The sequence below is a fragment of the Phodopus roborovskii genome, unplaced genomic scaffold (assembly GCF_943737965.1).
Source record: "Phodopus roborovskii unplaced genomic scaffold, PHOROB, whole genome shotgun sequence".
Lineage (NCBI taxonomy): Eukaryota > Metazoa > Chordata > Mammalia > Rodentia > Cricetidae > Phodopus > Phodopus roborovskii.
In genome coordinates, this window is record NW_026126721.1 from 1,393,518 (window position 1) to 1,407,094 (window position 13,577).

Genomic DNA, 13,577 nt, shown 5'->3' on the forward strand with positions numbered 1-13,577 from the left:
AACACAAAGTTGATGACTTCCATGTTTACCTTGACATCCAAAGAAAATGTATTCAATACTGGCTCTTAGTAATGCTGTGATTGCTGTTCATGTGACAACTGTCCCTCGCATGCCAACTGTGTTCCTTTGGACAAATCCACTTACATAAAATATGAAGGAATTGAAATCCATGTGCTCACACAAACTCTGAGTTCAAAGTTAAACTCAGGAGACTGAAAACACCAATAGATAGGAAAATGGGTGGGTGAAAGAGACAGCAATTGTGGACAAGGACTTTGGAGGCTGGGTTTGTAGGGGACTTTTGTTTTCATTACCATTCATTTCTGCAATTTTTGCTTAATGATGTGGAGGAATTGTTCATTTTTTAAAAAATATGTGAAGTAGTGTGGTTATGTTTACAAGTTCTTATTGCCAGATGATTCTTACTGAGATATTAATGAATTAAATGGTGTGACATCTGTGATTTGCTTCTAAATCACACAGGTTGAGATGTGAGTAGAAATGGAGAAAGTAAAACTGGTCAGGAGTTGATGTACAGTGAGTCCACAAATGGTTTCTTGTATAATTGTGCCCAGTTTTGCACACATTTGCACTTTTATAATGACTGCTAAATAAAAGTGGTGGGAAAACAGGCTGGACACTGAATGAAAACAAACTCCAGTGCCAGGTAGCTTTTCTCTACAGTCCCATGCTTGTCAAACTCTGCCTGTAGCTCTACCTATGACAGTATTTTGCACCAGTATACAGTATACCTATGACAGTATACATGCACCAGGCTTATTTATTTGTTTGTTTGTTTATTTATTTATTTAAAATTATGTACATGTACCACTGTACTATTAGCCATTATAAAACATACACAAACATAAAAAAACTAGATAAAAATAAACACAACTATCATTCTAGTATGTTCTTCCTATACTCTAATGGACCTGGACTCCAATTAGGAGCCCCATGCTAAATGAAGGGAAGGGGACCTTTTGAGATTTTTGAATAGGAAATACTTTTTAGGAGAACAGAAACTTACTTGAGTAGCCACAGAAAATATGAGATTGGCTAGAAAGACCCAGAGCTATTTCCCTGAGGCTTCTCAAAGAACCACAATGGACTAGGAAGTTCTTCTAGCTAGATTTGCAATTTGAAAAAGGACCATCATTTTCTTGTAAGCTTCTTTTCAGTCTATGCACTACACATAATGTGTTCTGCACACAGTCAGGATACAATATGCATTGAAAACAAACATCCTCCATATAGTATCGTGGGCAATATATTTAACACAACAATTATGATAAGTATAATATCTAACATTGAATACTTATTCTCCATCAGATATTGTGATAAGAACTTTACAATACACAATTTTACTTAAAACTTGTGAAAACCCTATGGAAATAGATCTCATTACTGAAGTCCATTTCACAATAAGGAAATTGAGACTGCAAAAAAGATAGCTTTCTGATGATGAAAGGGCTAGGTAGCAGCAGGACCAAAATTTAAATCAAGATGTTTCAGACCCCAAGCCCCACATTTCATAACTACTAAACCAAAAGGCCTTCAGAAAGAACTAATGATAATGTCCAAACAAAGAGATCGCAGAGATGATTAAGTAAGATAATACATGTGATAATGTTTATCACATTGTCTGACACAGAGCACATGTCCTATTATTGTTTGTATAATAGTACACAGAATATTTACTACGATTTTCCACAGTAAACACCACTAATGTCTCTCATTGGCAAAACATCAAATATTTAGAATTGTAATGAAATAATGTTTTATTATTTAATCAAACATTATTTATAATATCACATGTCTGACCTCCCTTCATTAGTTACAGTCTATAAATCTGTGATGTGACTTTAGCTGAGTCTCTGTGTAATGAATGACTGACCAGAGAGAAAATAGCAACTGTGGACCTTGCTAGGTCTCCTGCATGTCAAGCTACAAAATGGGAAATATTGGTTCTTGCTATACTATTCTTATTCTACGAAGCCATTTACATAAATAGAATGTGGAGAGCTTGACTACAGAGTGATCCAGGAACTACATATGTACATAGCATTTTAACTAATAATCAAAGAGTTCACCTTCTTTTGTTTTGACCCAAATATATGTTTAGAAAGATGACAGTTAAGAACATATCTTTGCATTTCCTTAGATTCATTTGAAATGGTCAAATTTGCCATGTTTCTGTTCAGCTTAAATATTTATATCAGCCAAATGAATTATTGATTACATGAATACTATTTTTTTAAATCATGGTTCAATAGCCAGAGTAGTCATCTCTCCTTGATTTTCTGGAACATTCTAGATTTGAAATTTTGTTCCAGTAGTAGGCTGTCCCTCCATGTTGCTAGCCATGGATCCTGTAGGGGAGGTGCCACAGGAAACTCTTTTTAGAGCTGAGGGCTAGGAGATGAAGGCTGAGCTGTGCTTCGCAGGTGCTGGTGTGCGGTCTGATTTACAATACTGGCTCTGCACTTTTTGTGATCATGAAGTCTTTCATTTTGTGCATTCTACAGATATTTTCCTAGGTGTTCTCTAAACTAAATCGTAAGCTTCATGGTTGAATTGGAAGAAAATAATGCCTTTGGTTTATGTATTTTGACATTGAGTCAAAGCAGATCACTCTTTTTCACTGAACAATTTAATTTTTGCATTACTAATTCCATTTATTTTATTTAATTAGATAACCCATACGTTTAGCTATTGCCTAGGATCTTGCCCATCATTTCCTCTGTTCTTCTATTTGGGGAACTTTTAAAGTCTAGAGATACTGTGAAGAGCATTTATGTTGACACAATGGAATCTGCCCACTCTCTGTCCATCTGTAGCCCAAATAGCATAAACCAAAATTAAAAATGTGGGAATTTTGGGAAGAAAGCATCCAGTAACAAAACACTACAAGGAAAAAATTAATTTATTATATATAGTCTAATAATTAATAATAGCTTCTTGAATTTTAAATATTCCTTTGCTAGTTCCAATGCTGAAAAATAATAATTTTAAAACACAAGAACTTTTTTATATACATTTTGGTTTCTTTTCTATTTTTTTTGACTTTTACTTCTAAATATGAATGATAGGGTCTGTAAGTATCCACTTGGAAGGAGAGGGGATAGGATTCATTGTCTTCCTCTAACATGGTAGAATTTAAAATTTCACATTATATGCCTGGAGTTTTGACTATGTGAAAAATAGCCAAATGCCATCATTTTCTCATATATTTCTTTTACATGTAATATATGTATAAACAGAATACATCTGATTAGGACACTTCAATATTTCATCAATGTAACTTCTATCTCCTATTTTTATAAAAGAACAAAATATACAGAGAGAAGAAAGGAGACATCTGTTCATTGTACACAGAAAGTAAAGAAAAGTTCATGTATGGCTTTGCAAAGGTAGATTATGATGTGACTTTCATATTTATTTATTTAAAAGCATCTTGAGAGAACGTGTTAGTGTGCTTACAAGAGCGGCCATGGTAGTTGAATGTCGCATCGATAGTCCACTACTAGGATCCCCAGTGGTCTTGCTAGTGGCTGCCTCAGCAGCTTTCAGGAGACAAATATAGTTTATAACCACTTCATCAATCTTTGCTACAATTTCCTGCCGCTGTGTTTCAGAGTTCACGACTTTCACCAACCGCATGCAAGCTTCTGTTAGGCAACAGAGCACTTGAAAACTGGAACTCATAGCTAGGAGCATCTCTTCTGGGCTTTTATCAGCCATTGCCATTTTCCTACAGGCACTTCCCAACTGTCTGGACTCAATAGATAACAGTTGCTTGTACTGAGAAAGTGTAAGGTCATATGCTTCAGGGTGCGGCTCCACCCTCTTTGCCTTGGTTGCCCTGACAAGGCAGAGCAGCTCATTGGCATCATTCTGGGCTTCGAGGAACCCATCAGGCATTCCATATGTGCTGGCCTTTAGGGCATTTATTCTTGCAATTCGGGCATCAAAAGCCAAACTGCTGAATTCCACATCATCTGTGCCACTGGGGTCTTCTGTCCAGACCTTCAGCACTGGCCCACTGGACAGTTCTACTTGATTCTGCAGTCCAACAACCAGGGATGACTTGCTTGGTTCCTGCGTGGCTTGGGTTATCTGTGGTTGATAGAGGCAAGAGACTTGAAGGGTGGCCTCTCTGTCCTCTTCATCCTCATCCCCATCTTCATCCTGCCCTTGGTTCAGGAAACAGTAGCTGAAGGGTCCACGGCATCTCCAGTTGCTGCCCTCCAGCTTCCGCAAGGGTAGGGTCCTATACAGCTTTGAGTCTTTATGAGACACTGGGGACTTTTTGTGAAACTTTCCCTCAGAGATAAAGTGCATTGAGCTTTGGGAAAAACTTTTGGTGAGCTTCTTCCCCAGGGGGAGTTCTACTTGTCTTTCTGAACTGGCCTCCTGTGCTTCTGTGATACCTGGATATTTCAAGCTGACTGCACCCTTGGTTCTCTCTTGGAAGGTCTCCAAACCTACGGGTCCTGAGAGGACTTTCCTGCTTTGTCTGAGAGCCCTCTGGCTGGGGGGTGTCCTGAGGCTCCCCCCTCTCAGATCAGCTGGCCACCAGCTCACAGCCTCTCCGAATGCCTGGTTTGCTTGGGAGAAATCATTGGGGTCTTGATTTGGGCTTGGCACCTTTGATTCCAAGTGAATATTTGATGGTAGCAGGATGGGATCAGCTTCAGGATGTTGAGACCAAGCTGAAGGCATGCCTCCTTGTCTCTCCTTCCCAGGCTCTGTCAAAGCTACACTAGGGGTAGTAGAAAAACAGAGGGAGTAGTTAAGCATTGCCTGGGTGAACATTTTCACTATTGCTCTATGTGATACCTGTCATTTCCCAAGGGTCCATTTTAAAAGAGCTTCTATGTTTCTGGGCTACCCTGCTTTCCAAATATTCCACCATGATAATTCATAAAAAATTCCTATGTGAACAGATGGCAAGAATTCCTGGAATCTATTACTTATGGAACTACTGACCGAGTTGAATTCATCTAGAAATATGAAACATTTCTATGGAGACAATTGCATTTCATGAATTTTCCTGCTCCTGATATTAACCCATAAAAGGTTAGGCATATACCTCATAAATAAGCATCCCACTGCATATATTATTACAACAAGATTGAGATATTTAAGTTCCATCTTAAGGGAGTTGGGTTAATCATTGTATGGTTTAGCATTTTTAAGTAACTCAACTGATTTCTTGCTAATTAATTAAGCTACATTTTTAAAAGAACATGAGCTGCAGAGTTTGTTTGTTATAGGTGTTGAGGTAAAGACACTAGACAAAGTTTCTCAACTTTCATAGAAAATAATGGTCATGTAAAGAAGAGCAAGAGGTAATGAAAGCAAAATCTCTTCTTAAGCCATGGAGCATTAAATGGAATTGTTTGTAATTTACTCCAGGTGAACATGCAGGTAGACAATGAGTTGGGTAACATTCACAGATGGGTAGGCAAAGCTAATCTTGAATTTAGGGGTCAACTAGAAAATATTTTGAAGACTCTTAAAGGCATTTTTAAAAGGTAGGACTAGAAATTGACCTGTATTAGAACTCAGTAAGCTTTACTGGCTACTATAGAAAAAACACTATTGTCATAACAGGATACATTAAAAACATGTGCTTGGGTAACCTGATGAACAGCCACATAGGTCAGGAAGAGGGTGAGCCTGTTGGGTGGTGGGTTAGGGTGGGCACAGAAGGTATCTGTGTTATTTCTACTTACTAAAGATTTGATTTGAGGGGCTTACCATAACTTTTTGAACTCTTCCCAACAACACTGATGTACATAGGAGACATAAGACTATTACTTTAGAGAAGGTGTCCCTAAATGTGAGGGAAGTATTTTTGACTCTGCTGAGACACATAGAATCTTGGCAAACCTTCAATTTTCCTCATTGTCTGCTCTACATCCTTCCTTAAACAACATGATAGCAAATTTTGAAAGAGATGATCTCAGCAAGGAAAGAAATATACTATGTGGCCTTAAGCAATACTATCTTGTAGACAGGAGTCCTATGGAAACCTCTGCACTCAGAATTTAGAACAAAATTTATGACTCCATCAAATCCTAAAGTAAGAGCAAAGGAAGATTATAATGAGAAAACCCTATTTCCCACATTATTCCAGACCCAGAAACCATTATTTATTGCCATTGGATCAATGATTGCTTCTTAACAGCCCTGTGGCCTTTTTTCTACCCTTTACTCTATATTTTTAGGTTTGTGGTAAATAAGGTCCCCGTGCTCTTGGCACATAAAATAAAACACTAAATCCATCATCGCTGTACCTGTGGTTTCCTTAATTTTGGGAAGTCGATGGCATCCATCTCTCAAAGTGCCAAACAGGGGATCGGCATTAATGGCTGTGTGCAGAGCAGGCACTGTCATGCGTGGACACATCCCTTCTGACTGTGGGTGCAATTCCTTGAAGGTGGTTCCATGGTTGGGATGACCACTGACTCTGTCCTCTGGTGAAATATAACTCCCGCCTTTCCCAGAAGCATCCGGAATCAGGTGCTTCCCCATGGAGGGGCAGAGGGGCGACTCCACAGGAGTGGCACAGGTACTGCTACTGCTTCCTGGGCCACATCCCGTGTCCACTGAAGAACCTTGAGAGCTCTGTAGAGAAAAATGGCCCTCACTCTGCAGGGATGACATCCGCTTGGCCAAATGGTAGTCACAAAGGCGGGCCACACTGTCTTCAGCCTCAGGAAGCTTAGTGGCATGGTCACAAGTGGGAGAATCAGCATCTTCAGGATTTTCCAAGTCTTTGGCTGAGGCCACACAGGCCATGTCTGTTAAGAAGCGGTCCCCTTGGTCAAGTCCTGAACCATTATCAGCTTCTCCTTCTACAGCAACATCCTCCTTCCCTTCAGCATCCCTGTTCCCAAGACCTGAATTTCTGGAAAAGGCTTTCATGGCTGGTGTTTCCATACCACCTTTGTCTACCACTCCACCATCAGAGGCCACATACCATCTTTGGCTGTCCTTGCGAAAGGCAGTTCTCTCCAGGTTAAAAGTGCTGAGGTGTGGACTGTCTCTTGAAGACACAGTGCCACCTTTGCCTTTGGTGTCTTCCTCCATCTCAGTCATTTTGGTTGTTTGCTGTTTTTTTCCTGGTGCACTTCCACTCAGGGGGGCCTTCCCTTCTCCCTCAGAAAGTTTGCTTTTCCTTTTGCTGGTACAGGAATATGCCACTGACCCCATGTGCAGTTTGCTAAAATAGTCAGTGACTGACTTGGTCTCCATTGTTTCTGGTTCCATTTCCATGTGGTCTGAGTGAAGGATCTGCTTGGAAGGCACAACTTTGGGTGGGAGGTCAGACGCTGGGCGAGCAGCCAGACCATGGGAGGACTTTGGAGGCAAGACTCCTGAGGGAGCTTTGGAGGTGGGGAACTCTGTCTGCTCTTCTGTCAGAGGGTGATAGCCTTCATGAGTGGCCAAGAACATGCGGGAGAGGCTTTCCGACTGCTTCTGTGCTGCAGCTAGCTCAGAACCCTCTGTCATTTCAGAAGAGTTAGTCTCATTGCCTGAGTCAGATGAAGACTCAGGACTATAAGCCCGCAAGATGGCTACACCTGTATGCCATAAAAAACAAGAACTGGTTAATGGCTGGAGCAGAGGAACATAGAGACATGCAAAAAATGTGACTCATTAGTATTACAAAAATGAAAACAAACAACAACAATGACAAAAATAAAAAAAAATGAAAAAAAAAAAAAACAAGACTTTTTCCCCTTTTCAGTAAGGATTCTGATTTTATTGCACAGATATTCCAGAGAGGAGGAGGGGTGCCAGAATTTATTTTTAAACTAGAAACAAAGAAATCAACTAGCACAAAATCCCCATGATGGTAGATCAACACATTTATGAAATGGAAAGCATCACATAACATGACTACAAGGACAATGGCTCAAAAGGATGAGATGACAATTGTTATCAGTGAATAAATGTAACAATGGTGAAAGAACCTGAATTGTCACTCTTCTGTTGTTCTTCTGAAAGAGCTTCTAGGGCTTCCAGTGTGGAAACCACAGAAGAGTCCAGTTCCTTCTCACATTTGCCCTCTGCGCTGGTGGGCACAGCATCAATGAGGGACACAGGGATCTCCTCATTTTGCAGGCTGCTGCCTTGCTCCTTGTCCTCATGGAAGGATGTTGCCTGGCTCTGAGTGTCCTCCTCATCAGAACTGTCTCTAAAGCCAGGTGGGGGAGCAGCGATGGCCATGTTTAGAGAACGCAAGAGGAAGTCATCTTCATTGTCATCACCTTCTGGAGGAGGCAGGGTTGTGAGGTCAATGATGTCATCGCTTGACTCTGACAAGTCAAGGATGGCTGGTTGATTCATCTCACCCACCACAAGGTCCTCCTCGCAGCTCACCTCATCTTCATCTTCTGCATCATCAGTGTTTTCTGCATAACAGATGTCATGCAAGAGGGGCTCCTCTATTCCCTCAGGGGCCTCAAAGTTCTTCACATCACCTATGTTTGCATATACAGAATTTTCCACAAATTGGATGCTGTCTGTATCTGGAGTGAGGTCCAGGTTTTTCATGTCATTGGCACTGCTGATATACAAATTCCTCTGCTTCTCCAACATTTCTGGATTCTCATCTAAAAGTCTTTCATAGCCTAGAGTTGGGGGATTCATGCCATCATCCAAGGCAAGATCTCCAAAAATAAAGGACACTTTAGCTCCTCTTGGGGATTCCTGTGCTTTCTTCAGAGTGTCTGGTCCTGAGAGGGTCATCAGGGACCGCTGAGCTAGGCTTCTGTAGTCAGTCTCACAGGGGGCATCACCTGGCTGAGTCAGCGGTTGGCTAAGTTCATCTGAACTGTATGTGTTGTCAATATATAAATGCCGGTGCTCTTTGGGACATAAGGTGCTGTCTGTCATCTCAACTGTCTTCTGCTTAGAATCTATATATGTGATTTGGGCTTCTTGTTCCCCTTCACCAATGAAGGTGGTCATCTGGGGCATACAGTTCCAATCAGGGCCAAGGATATTATGCTTGCCTTTATTTTCTGTTCCTAAAGAGAAAGAATCAGGTAAATACGTTACTATGCTGTCTGATTTCAGGAATGATAGATTCTCTCTCTTCTCTCTCCCTCTCTCTCTCTCTCTCTCTCTCTCTCTCTCATATGAAGTGTGTACATGTGTGTGTGTGTGGGTATGCTCAGCCATGAGCATGCACATGGAAGCCAAACAAATGTCTGAGATCTATCGATATCATTCTTCATCTTATATTTTCCAGTCAGTGTCTCCCACTGAACCCAGAGCTTGTTGACTCAGTTAGACCAGCTCACTAGTGAGCCCCTGGGATCCACTTGTCTCTGCCTTCCCTTGTTGGGTTATAGTTGCACACCACCAGACATGGATTTTTTTCATGTGTTTACTAAGGATCCAAACTCAGACTTTCCTGTTTGCACAACAAGCATCTTATCCACTCAGTCATCTCCCCAGTCCTGCCTTTGTTTCTTAATTTAATGGCTTGTATTATCACTGTGTCAACAGTCACCCAACATTCCAAATAGGGCTCTAGCTGATGTAGGTTCCAGGTGTTAGATTCCTTGGTTAGGAAACTTGTCTTTAACCAAATAGATATAGATACTGCATAAAATAGAGTTGCTGTTTGATAACATGTTATAGCATCTTGGATGAAAGGATGATATCTTAATTCTCTATGGCCATTGTATCTATTATAAGGTATCAATGATATCTACAAACAGAAATATGTAACATGAATTTACAGTCTTTACAGACATTCTTTTTTCTTTTCTTTCTTTCTTTTCTTTTTCTTTTTTTTTTTTTTTTTTTTGAGACAGAGTTTGTCTGTATTGCTTTGGAGCATATCCCGGTACTAACTCTGTTGACCAGGCTGACCTCAAACTTATAGAGATCTTCCTGCCTCTGCCTCCCTAGTGCTGGGATTAAAGTTGTGTGCCATTAACACCTGGCCACAGGTGATATTCTATTGGAGAGTTTTTCCCATAAAATACTTCATTTATTTTGTGAAGTGAGATCTAACATTCTCTACTTGGTGACATAGGATAATTGATTTCCTCATCCTTGAATTTTTAGAAAGTCAAGGATCTTCATACTCCTCTCACATTTATTATGAAATTAAATATAGTGTCTCTATTTTCAGTGTGGGTATAACCTATTCAATGTACAAATGTCAGTATTCTTATCTATTTGTATGTGTATATGTATATATAATGCACAACAGAGATCCCTCACAGGACCTCCTTTCAGCTATTTCTGGTCATAGTTAATATTTGGGCTCATTTCAGCATTTGCTTGCATCATGAGAGCTTGTGAAGATTTGTTTGGGGTTTTTCACCAATTCAAACTACAAAACATGAATGTAAATATTATTGTTTCATTTGTTCTTCAAGTGTGCTTTACTGTGAAATTTACATATGGAGATTGACTCTGATATTTAATAAGAGCAAGAAGTAGTTTATTCTGGAATATTGCTGTCTCAATTTTAGAAGCAACATTCTGAGGAAAATTCAGAGACCTACTAGTTTTACAGCTGTTCTTTCACAGTGCTCCTTGCTCCATATTGGGGCCATAGTGACATCAGGTATACATGACATTTGGAAAAGAAAGTAAGTTTCTCTAGGGTAATTTTTATTCTTCCTAAATTATATAAATGCTGAGCAATGTTTAGTATCATTCTGCTAAATATTTGTGTTTTTATAAGCTACAAGTAAAGGATATTCTTTTTAGGGCACTGAGTTATACCCTGTCTATATTTGCTTCTTACTTTACAGTTAGTATACCTTCTGTGACTTAAACACTGTCTCATTGGCAAGAAAATTATTTAGATTATGATACTCTCTCTCTCAGTGTGTACTTATATATGCATGTGTGCATGTATGTGTGTGTGCACATGTGAAGAATGGATAGTTGCTAAAAGACAGAGTAATTAGCAGAGCTTCATTGTATCATGGCCCTAGATTTAGACTAGAATTTGCCAAAGACTTCCTAGAAAGAATGTCAAGTAGTAAATATTTGTTGTCTTAGACCAATTTTAATATGAAAGTAGCCAGAGATGATAGATACATAAACACATGGGAATATGGGTTGAGTGGCAGTCTCCAAAAACATGTCCATTTTAAGAATGTTTCTTTATTGAATGTGTGACCATATTTGGAAAATTTGTTTTGGATATTTAATTAAGGATCTTAATGTGAGATCATCCTGAATAATACACACAGTTCCTTAATACAGTGGCAAGCAGCTTTAAGGCAGAAGAGAAAGAAAAGATTCTGAGCCACACAGTGAAGAACTGAAGACTATGTGAAGACATAGTCAAAGGCTATGATGCTGTGACCACAAGGGATGCCAATAAAACTTTATTCATAAGAACAGGAGTCGGCCCATTGATCATGGTTTCCTAACTCATGGGTTGGGACAAGAAAACTAAATAGGTCAGGAAACTAAGTTCAAATTGTACTTATTTAAAGTTTCCCAAAGCATATACATACATACATACATACATACATATGGGGTGTCAGTGATTTTGAAATGTTTAAAGGTAAAATTTCAAGATAGAATAAAAATATTAGTTTATAGGTTCTTATTAGAAGGTATTGAATAAAGTCTATCTCAATTTGAGAGAAGAAAGAAATACATGTGCTCAATTTGGGCTTCTTTACTATGGTATATACTTTTACCATCTTGTATTATTCGGGAGACATAGAAGACTCTGGTGTGGGGACTATGGCTTAGTCTTCACTATACAAAGCATTAAGTGTAATGGTTAATCTTCATTGTCGACTTTACTGCTTTTCCAGCCACTAGTAGACATACCAACTGAAAGTGGTTCCAGAAAGGTATTATCAGAGAAGGGAAGACACAACCTGAATGTGGATGACACCTTCCTATGGACTTGGGTATCAAGCCAAATAATAATGAGAACATGCTGAATACTAGCCTAGTATTCATCATTCTCTGCCTCCTGACAGCAGACTTGATGTTTTCACCTGCCTCAGGGTCCTGTCACCATACCTTCCCTGCCACGTTGGACAATATCCTCAAACTGCTAGCCAAAGTAAGCTTGTCCTTCAGTTGCTTTTTGTCAGGTATTTTCTCACAATGAGCAAAGTAACTGATATCCAAACTTTACAGAATAAAGGTGGCACTGGCCATTATGGGATGCTAAGTGTCCTAGTTCACCCTGATAAGAAGTAACTTAAGGGATAAGAATTAACTTAAGGGAGCAATGTTTTATTTTAACTATATATTACAGTCTATCACAGACGGGGAAATCAAGGTGACAGGAACTTAAAGCAACAAGTAATATATTCACAGTCAAAAGCAAAGAACAATGAATGCAAGGCTAGTGCTTAGCATACTTCTTCCACTCTTTTGTTTTATTTAGAGACAGGGTTTCACTGTGTAGCCCTGGCTGTCCTGGAACTCACATGTGTGCCACCCACATTGTACTAGGTCTTCCAATGTCAATTAACATGATCAAGAAAATCCTTCTCAGATATGTCAGTTTGATCTAGACAGTTCCTCATCATATCTTCTTGTGGTAGGTTGAATAAGAATGGTCTCTATAGGCTCATATACTTTAATGCTTAGTCATTGAGGAGTTTCACTACTTGAGAGCATTTAGGAGGTGTGGCCTTGGAGTATGCATGGCTTGTTTGAGGATGTGTGTCACTGGGAGTGGGATTTGAGGTGTCAAATGCTCAAACCAGGCCCAGTGTCTCTCTCTTTCAGTTGCCTGTATATCCAGATGTAGAACACCCAAACTATTTCTCCAGTGCTGCGCCTGCCTGTATGCTGCCATGCTTCCCACCATGACAATAGTGCACTAAATCTCTGAACTGCAAGCCATCCCCAATTAAATGTTTTCCGTTATAAGAGTTGTCATGGTCATGGTATCTTTTCACAGTAGTAGAACACTAAGACACTCTTGTAACATGTAATCTTAGATTATGTTGACAACTTATTTTCTGTCCAAGGCCTTAACCACTAGGCTATCTTGGTACAGGCTCAAATTGATAACTAAAACTGATTATCACACTAAGTCCCAGACTGTCATTCACCTTAGGCCTAGTGTTCCATCATTTTAATATTTTGGTGGTTTGTCCATGCCACTATCTGTTAGCATGAGCAATGTGTATAGAGCATATATTTGTACCTTCACTCTTGCTGTAAAGTTGAGCAATACTGCTGAGAGGATAAAGTTCTATTCTTTCTCCCAGTAATAATGCCTTTAATAACTAAGTCATTTTGCTTCCCACTTTAAACTGAACATCACATCATGTGTCACTAAAAACTGGACAGCACTAAGACTACTGTAACCAATTTTTAGAGTGGTCCATTTCCTTTTGTCCTTGCACCTGCATGATTTGAACAGCTCATGGGAATAAAAGGTTTTATTTTCTGGGTAAACTTTATGATTTGAAAATAAAAGGCCAGACACTAGTTTTCCAGTGTGAAAGGATTGCATTAAATTGCCCAACTGTTCTTTGGAATCTCAAAGGTCATTTTTGAATGGCTGTAAATCTCTCTCAATGAAAAACATGGTTGTAAAAATG

General features: G+C 39.5%; 1 protein-coding gene across 5 annotated transcripts in view; it reads right to left on the minus strand.

Annotated features, from left to right (window-relative positions):
- Positions 1-3,053: 3,053 nt before the first annotated feature.
- Positions 3,054-13,577, minus strand: part of Frmpd4 (FERM and PDZ domain containing 4) — a 604,920-nt gene continuing 594,396 nt past the window's right edge. For 4 of the 5 annotated variants that reach the window (XM_051174869.1, XM_051174867.1, XM_051174868.1 and 1 more), the window contains 3 exons: positions 7,986-9,044; positions 6,303-7,592; positions 3,054-4,757 (listed from right to left, as the gene is read on the minus strand). In XM_051174869.1, coding sequence (XP_051030826.1) covers positions 3,436-4,757; positions 6,303-7,592; positions 7,986-9,044 — 3,671 coding nt within the window. In that variant the 3' untranslated portion in view covers positions 3,054-3,435. Of the gene's footprint in view, positions 4,763-6,302; positions 7,593-7,985; positions 9,045-13,577 lie in introns of all 5 variants that reach the window. The other variant, XM_051174871.1, reaches the window with a different exon arrangement.